Raw genomic sequence first — 8,603 nt, 5'->3', positions numbered from 1 at the left:
GGCCGTAGAAGTATGCGGAATCCACCACCGGGCCATTCATAGCTTCCGTGCCTCAAAGCCAAGTATAATGTTGTAAGAAATCCTCACAACCCTGAAGGACCTAGAAAACGCTATGATATCTAGTTGAAAATTTAGTGATTAGAGTTGAAATTGATTACTGGAAACATTCTGGCAGTTGGGAGGAAATATTTGAAATTGTTTGACAGGTGAAAAATTTTGGGATTAATCAAAAATACAGGGGAGACTCTGCCGAATTTTCGGCAGAAGTCTAAGGAAATTTTAAAGAGAAATTGAAGTAAGAAGGGTAAAAAGGTCTTTTGTGCCCGACCTTCGCCAGGTGTCGGACACGCACAAGACTTGGCTCGAATTCCAAATTGGAAATTGGGTCGGGTCCTGTCATCTTTAATGAAGCCGGCAGCTAGGAGATTGTCAATCTCGGCTACAATAATGACAACTTGATAAAGATACAACAATAGCTAAAGTGGATGGAGTTTTCTGTCAAGGGGAAAGTCGGGTGGCCTTAGCCGTGTGTGGTGGCACTTAACCATGTAAGGGGGGAGAGAGAGAGAGAGAGAGAGAGAGAGAGAGAGAGAGTGTGTGTGTGTGTGTGTGTGTGTGTGTGTGTGTGTGTGTGTGTGTGTAATTTCTCTAGAGTTTTTGGAATTTGGATTTGAAGAATAATCCTTGTTTAATTAGGATTGTTCTTACCCAGAAATAGGAGATTGGAATTAATCAAGGAGATTTGGTGGAAATCTCATCATTGATGTAGGGAGATATTTCCATCTTAAATCAATTGTAATTTCCCTAATTAAATAGGATTTAATTAAGGTAACTAATTGACCTAGAGAATTTCCATTTTCCACGTGTCATCCGCTCATTTGTTGCCGAAATATATGCTCCCACATTATCATCCATAAAATTATAAGGTGTTTGGTGCTATTTCGGATAAATAGTATGACTAGGTGGGGTGTATTGCATTAGGATTCTAGAACGTTTAAAAGGATTTTAAAAATCCGGGTGTATTCAATTTGGATTTATACAAACTTTTAAAAAGTCTATAACAGTTTGGGTATATTCAATCTAGACTTGTTTGAACTTTTAAAATGTCCATTTAAATGTGGATGTATTCAATTAGGACTTGAAAAAGTCCAAATAAATTTACCTGTATTCAAAATGAGATAGATTTGGAAGGATTTAATTAAATGTTGGAGTTTGGAGAATTTGTAGGGTTTAGGAATAAATAATAAGGGCCATCATAAGTCCAACCTCCACCCCAAAGATTTCAGACGACGTTTTTTTTTTTTTTTATCTCTCTGCAGAAGACGAACCACCCTCCAAAGGTACGCTCTCTCAATATTCGTGTTGGTTTTCCTTCTTCTTCCATGGTTTTTCTTGTTTGTTACTATTCGTTGATTATTATTGGTTGATGTTTTTCTTGTTTTTATAGAGGTTTTGCTTGTTATTAGAGTGTAGCTTGTTTTTAGGGTTTATCTTGGGGTTAGGGTTTATTAGGTAACCCGGTGATGAAGCTTTCTTGAGTTCACTGTCAAGCAAGGTGAAAATATGATTGGCTCTTTAATACGTGAGACATTATGTATTTATTAATGGCAATCCAAGCAGTAGGTCATGCGTTGAATGAGTTCATGATTATCATGCATAGTGAAAATGTTGAACGTCCATTAACTCGGCGAACAGTTACTAGGAAAGGATATAACTATATACATAATGCTTTAAGTGAGGATCCTGAGCATTTCCGACAAATGTATAGAATGTATCCAGATGTGTTTCACAAGCTGTGCAACATTATTAGAGAAAAAACACAGTTACAAGATATAAGGTTAATTTGTGTAGAAGAAATGCTTGCGACATTTTTGCGTGTTGTGGGTCAAAATAACAGATTTTCTGTAATACGTGACACATTTGGTCGATCCCACTTCACTACTAGTAGAAGTTTTAACAAAGTTTTAAAGGCTTTGAACACATTAGCACCAGAGATTTTAGTCAAACCTGAATTTGCAGTGCCAGCCAAAATAAGAGAAAGTACAAGGGTTTACCCTTACTTTAAGGTAAGTGTTGTCTTGTGCATCTTGATTACTTTTATGTAATATTTTTAAAATCAAAATATAATCTTTGAATTTATTTTAGAACTACATCGGAGCTATAGATGGCACACATATTCCAGCAATGGTAACAGGAGTTGACGTAAGCAGCTATTGTAATCGTCATGGAACAATATCACAAGGTATTTTTTTTCTTTTTACTTTTTCATTTACTGTTTACATTAGATCATACATTGGATACTAAAATATGTATATTCAATTATCAGGTAAATATTTCTTAGTGGATTGTGGATTTCCAAATCGACGCCAATTTTTGGCACAATTTCGAGGTGTTCGATATCATCTCCAAGACTTTGCAAGTCAAGGTCGTGACCCTGCAACAAGGTCATGACCCTGCAAATGAAGTTGAGTTGTTCAATCTTCATCATATGAGTCCTTGAGGAATGTCATTGAGAGGATCTTTGGTATATTTAAATCACGATTTACAATTTTCAAGTCTACACCTCCATTCCCATATAGGACACAAACAGAGTTAGTGTTAGCTTGTGCTGGACTACACAACTTTCTTCGAAAGGAATGTTGATCAGATGAGTTTCCTATTGAATTGAAGAACGAATCTTCTTCATCTTCATCATTACCGGTTAATGAAGGGGATCCTGAGCCAGTTTTCCAAACACAAGAACAACAACAAGCACATGCTAAAGAATGGAGAGTTGGTATAGCTTTGAACATGTGGAAAGATATTGGCCACAATGACAACAATGAGAATTAACGATAACGAATGAATGTTGCATATTTTTCTTTCAGCATTGCTTTCAAATTGATTATAAATTTGTCACTATACTTCCGTGAATGCCAGTTACTTTGAATTTCTTATAGTATTTGCTTTTCGTGAATTTGTGGTGGGTGTCCTTGAATTTCTTATAATATTCACTATACTTTTGTGAAGACAAATTGATATGAATTTATAGTAAAAAGTACAACGTGTGGCACAAAGACTCAGAAGGGTACCACACGAGCTAGCTGTTTTTTCAACTCCTGCTTCTTGTCATAAAGCAAGGCCTAGTACCTTTTGGATTGTGTGTCATAAATGCAAAATGCAATATGAGTATCTCAGAATTTATCTTAATCATAATCTTGTTTGCCCCAATTGCCATGAACCATTTCTTGCTATAGAAATAGTTCCACCACCTATGAATGGTTCCAAGTCAGCCACTGCATGGAATTCCTCACAACAATGGCAGACTCCAAAGCATGAAACAGCTAATAAAAACACATTTAATACAGGGAGGAGTAATGCCATCTCTGCAAGTTTCAACGCACCTGAATCATATAACCAAAACAGCTTTCAGTTGGGTCCATTCTCGAAAGCATCCGGTGCTTCTACGACTGCCCAAGCTACAAGCGTGGTTCAGCAGGCCTATGAGAAAGCAAAGAGAGAGCGTGAGAATGCTTATGCAGCAACAAAAAGAGAGGAATTGGTTGGAAATTTCAAAGGGAAATTCATTGTTGTGCACGCAAGTAGAGGAAGAATTTGGAAAAAAGAAAAAGGGATGGTCAACTAGTGGCTAGGTAAAGAAAATAGTGTTTGGAAGAAAGAGTGATAAAGTCTATGCAAATTGATCGGAATCTATAACAAAAGTTCATACAAAAGTATAGAAGTCTATAATAAAAGTTTATACAAGTTTATTAAAAATTCGAGTAAAACCTATCTGAGTTAAACAATTCCAGGACATCTGTTACTTAAAAAAAATCTTTCAAAATCTTATACAATCATAATTGAATACACCCCCTAAATTTTACTATATTTGGTGCGGCTCTAGATAACAACGTATCATACTATTTAAGTTTTTTATTGGTACGATATTACTTTAGAATATTAAGTAAGGCACATTTAAAACATTAAAAAAAAAAAAAAGAAAAAAAAAAAGAGAACCATAGATGCGCAGCGCTACCTGAAGAACTTGGTAGTACCAACATAAAAATTAAAAAACAAAACCCACCCAACCTCGATGATCTCCCCCTAGCAGCTACAGCCTCCCTCCCGACACCACCGCCGTTACCTCTGTTCTGTACGGTACCCCACCATCTCCGTCAGCCAGCCCTCTCATATTATGAGTTGGTTCTTTCTGTCTTTTCTTCTTCCATAAAAATAAGGCACATCATTCGTTCCTTGTTTCTTTCTTTCATTGCCCACCGTTTGGCCTTTCTGATCTCTTCTTTGTTTCTGGGCATCCATCTCTAAACCTCAAATCTCCCATCGCCAGTCGATTATCTTCTTCTTCTTCTTCTTCTCTTCGGAACCCATCTACCCAAGGAGGAAAACAAGAAGACAAGGAAAATGAAAAACCCCCCTCAGCCTCAGAATTTGGATCCGCTGTGAATTATCCAGCCTCAATCGAAATTTCAACTTTTCCGAGAGAGAGGTAAGTCAGCTCCGGAGCTCCTCCTAACTTTTTGTTTCTTCAGCTTTTCTTTTCTTTTTCTCTTGTTCTTGTTCTTCTTTAATTAATTAATTAATTAATTAATTAATTATATGATTTGATTCCTGATGATCTATCTATCTTTAGGATTGATGCTAAATGCTAATTGTATGTATGATTGATCATTGATCTGCCATCTTGGAGATATAGATTTAATTTGTTTGCTTACTTTGACCTTTGGCCGTCTCTCATTTAATTTATACATGCCTCTGCACTCTGCACTCTGCACTGCAATTCCTCTGTATCTATCTATCTATCTATCCTGTTTGGTTTTAATTAATTAAAATTGGATGCTGCTGCTTTTGCTGTTATTTGTTTACTGTAGACTCCTCCAAGGGAAGGGAAAAAAGAGAGAGAGAGATTGAAATGGCAGCCCTACTGTACCAGATATTGTCGTCCTCAGCACTGGTGTCACTGGGACTCTACCACATGGTGGCCACCACCCGCAACCACCTCAAGTCCCCACAGTCGTACGCTGCCAAGCCCTACCACCCCTTCCCTCTCTCCTCCTCTTCATCTTCGTCTTCCAATCATCATCGCCTCAGGTACTTGCAGCTCTACGCCGTCATTGCCTTCCTCATGGTTGCCGTCGCCCACCAGACCTTCACCTCTTTCGACGCCGATCCACTCCTCAAGGGCCGCACCCCCGTCCACCGGTTCACCTCTCTGCAGTCCGCAGCCTCCCTCTTCCTGTTTCTGCTGCTCACGCTCGCTCTGCTGCTCTCGGAGTGGGCTCCATCTGTGCTGCCACTGCCCTCCGATCTCGTCTTTGGCCTGGCTGCCACCCTCTTCTACCTACAGTGCCTGGTCTCGTGGGGTGCAGCTTCGGTGCAGATGTCGGATCTGCAGGCCAAGTGTGACTCGGTGTCGGGTCGGATCTCGGCGGTGGCGTCAGGGCTGTGCGTGGTGTTGGCATGCCAGCCGAGGTTGTTTGTGGCTGATGTGGGATTGGGAGCGGCCATGTGCCTGCAGGGGCTGTGGGTGTTGCAGACGGGGCTGTCACTTTACGTGGAGGCGTTCATCCCGGAGGGCTGCCACAGGCTGCTGGATGTGGTGAGCGGGGTCGAGGGTTCCACCAAGTGCGACCTCGATGAGTCCCGCTTCAGGGCCGTGGCAATTCTGGATTTGGTGTTCTTGGTCCATGTCATGTTCGTCTTGCTCATTGTCATGGTCACCTATGCTGTTGTTTCCAAGTCCGTTGGCATCCACAGATTGGGTTCTTACGAGGCCTTGCCCAACGCTGCTCCCTCCTCCGACCACAACAACCACATTCAGATGAAAGCCTTGAGCGGCACCCAGGCTTAGTTGACAACCACACCCCCACAATCGACATTGAGGAGGAGAATCAGAGGTACCTTTCCCTTTGCTAGATTGATTGTTTCTTTCTTTCTTTAAATAACTCTACTATGATGATATCCCGGGGATTTTGATTTTGTGTGTATACCATTAACATTAGCTTCTTTATAATTACAGTTACAAACTGCTATGCCCAGCTCAGTGCTTCTTCTTTTTTTGGGGCCATGGTACATACTACATTGGCAATTTTTTGTCTATGGATTGCGTATGATAGGATTCCTTGTATGTATGGTGAAGTCTAGTAGTTAATGCATAATGGACAGAAAGAAGACATTAGGTTGCAAAGAGAAAAGGAATTTAAACACAAAATTCCATTTTTGTTTAGTGTGACAAGAAGACTGTCTGGTGTAGCAGAGGGATATGTTAGGGTAGTTTTGTGAACAATGCCACTCTTTAATACAATAATTTTAGGTTATTGAGCTTACCATGTTCTCTTAAAAGTTGATTCTAATAATCTCTTCCTTTTTTTTTTAAATTTCCTATCAAAGTCTTGTCCGTAGAATAGTATAAAATCTGCAAAGTTTGTGTGATGCAGTGTTGGTGGGTGCTGGAGGTCGTAGTCATCCTCATCGTCCTTAACATATAATGTGCAAGTATGCATATACACAGTCTTGATGTGCCTCTGCATGAGAAAGTTTGTGTGATGCATTCTTTGTTTATTGAAGTCCTCCAGCTTTTAGTTGAGATTTACATGTATTAGAGTGGAATACCTCTTTGTTTGCTTGTCTTTTTTCTAAGGCTGAATTTGGGTTTTTTGGTTAGCAATATATCCTCTGTATTATGGTTCTTGGGTTTCGCTTTTGTAATTTATTCACCTTTTATGGTGGGTTTTCTCTATGTTTGGTTTATGCTTTCCTGTTAGTGTATATTAAAATGATGGATGTCTTTTCCTGCTATTCCATTAGGTCAAGGAATAGGTTAGTTAGGTCAGTTTTTGCTTCAATTGAGATTCTCAAGTGTGAAATCTTTGAATTGGATTCGGTTGACATTTTGGGTTAGTTCTGCTAAGAATTTTGCTTCTTTTTTTTTTTTTTTTTTTTTTTTTTTTTTTTTTTTTTTTTTTTTTTTTTTTTTTCCTGGTTTGGTTTCCAAATTGGTATTTGAGATTCTTCTGATACTGCAAAATTCCTTCGGTATCACATTCTGCTCCATTCTTTAAATTATTTTATATTTATTAGAAAGCCTTTTTTAGCTTTTAGATTAATCATATTGCTTACATGGTCCCTTTATGTGATTTTCTTAAGAAATTGACAGCAACAGTCAATAACTCTTGTGCTAGTTATGACTTTTTCTTATCTCACGCCTTGTGTCTTGACCTGACCTTGACTAAACCAAGTGGGATTTATTATTATTATTTTTTATGTATGATTCTACGATACTCAAATTGTGATATACATGATTCCATTAGTTTTATAAATCATAATTTACATGCATTTTTTTGTATTTGACAATGCTGGACATGCTAATTTCAATAATGATTTACATGGCTTCTTTTTCCGTTTGGGTTTTTCGTGAGGGATCCTGTTTCAGTATCTAGTATTTTTGGTTATGTAGAAATGAAAATGAGGTAGTATCTTTTAACTGCTATAGAAAACATTCTTGTGAAACTGGATTGGGTTCTGAACTTGCATGCTCCTTAACCTTACCTTTATTCTTTATATACTGGGACCGCACTGAAAAAAGACTACTTCCTTCCTTTGTGCAGAGACTCCTGGTGCAGCTAGAGCATGGGTATCAACACTACAGTAAGTTCTTTCCCATTACATTATGCTGTAGTGATTATGCAGATGTTATTATATATGGTACAAATTTCATCTTTCTGTGCACCTTATAAATACTTTATAACCTCTAGGATATACCTTTTTAGTAGAGTTATGTGCTGCTGGTGCAAATGAGAAATTAGTTAACGTATGTAATGGAGATTATGGTGTTGAGGAAGAAACAAGGGTTTTAGAAAAATTTGAACTTTCCTATTCTTACTTTTTAATTGAACTATCCCAATGTGGTTTGAATTCTCTTTTAGATCCCCCTTTTTTTTGGAGATATTTAGTCATATTCCATTAAGACTAGATTAGCAGATTCCAGTAATTGTATGTTTTATCTGATCTTGTCATCTTTTGCTCTTTTTTCATTTTGTCTGCCCTCTGACAATCATAGCAACACGGTTGGTTTTGAAGGTCATAAAGAAGCTGTGAATTCCTTGAGTGGCAAGGCAATGGTTCTGCGAAACTCGGAATGCTTACAGCAATTGTTGCTGCTGCAAATTCGACTGCTTAGGAGATGTTTTTTGTAGTCTAGATTAGTTTGTTAATGGACCGTCTTTGGATTCAATTGTAGTTCTAAGCTAACTCTGTCAAGATAACATTTCAATAACTTTTTACAGGTATTCGACTCAAATATAGTAGATGTTGTGGCAATTGTTGTGACAACCTTATAAATGTCATTGTTGTGGTGATTGTAATTCACTTGGGGTAGGGTGTAGTGTTGTTATTCCCACAATATGTTTTGTAATGTCCTATTAAATATATTCACGGTTTTATCTGCTGGTTATACACGGGGTATTACTTGTATATCAACTTCCTATTAACCTTATATAGCATATACCTAAACCCAATAGATAACATGGACGAAATTTGTCAGTGGGATATAGCTCAATTGCTTGAGTTCTTTCACCTCTACTCCCAATGAATATTCTTATAAACTC

At 38.1% G+C, this 8,603-nt stretch overlaps 1 protein-coding gene across 1 annotated transcript; it reads left to right on the top strand.

Moving 5' to 3' along the window:
• The first annotated feature begins 3,979 nt into the window (after positions 1–3,979).
• On the top strand, positions 3,980–8,451 carry LOC117635716. The gene is made up of 4 exons (XM_034370076.1): positions 3,980–4,486; positions 4,869–5,894; positions 7,605–7,644; positions 8,077–8,451. The coding sequence occupies exon 2, from the start codon at positions 4,910–4,912 to the stop codon at positions 5,846–5,848; it is 939 nt and encodes a 312-aa protein (XP_034225967.1). The 5' UTR covers positions 3,980–4,486; positions 4,869–4,909; the 3' UTR covers positions 5,849–5,894; positions 7,605–7,644; positions 8,077–8,451.
• The last annotated feature ends 152 nt before the right edge of the window (positions 8,452–8,603 follow it).

Source organism: Prunus dulcis, chromosome 7 (genome assembly GCF_902201215.1).
Source record: "Prunus dulcis chromosome 7, ALMONDv2, whole genome shotgun sequence".
Lineage (NCBI taxonomy): Eukaryota > Viridiplantae > Streptophyta > Magnoliopsida > Rosales > Rosaceae > Prunus > Prunus dulcis.
Note: the sequence above shows the minus strand (reverse complement) of the source record. Positions and strands in the feature narration are given on the sequence as shown.

What these genes read in the sequence shown, in the direction of transcription:
- LOC117635716 (XM_034370076.1), top strand. Translation starts at nt 4,910, where the DNA reads ATGGCAGCCCTACTGTACCAGATATTGTCGTCCTCAGCACTGGTGTCA.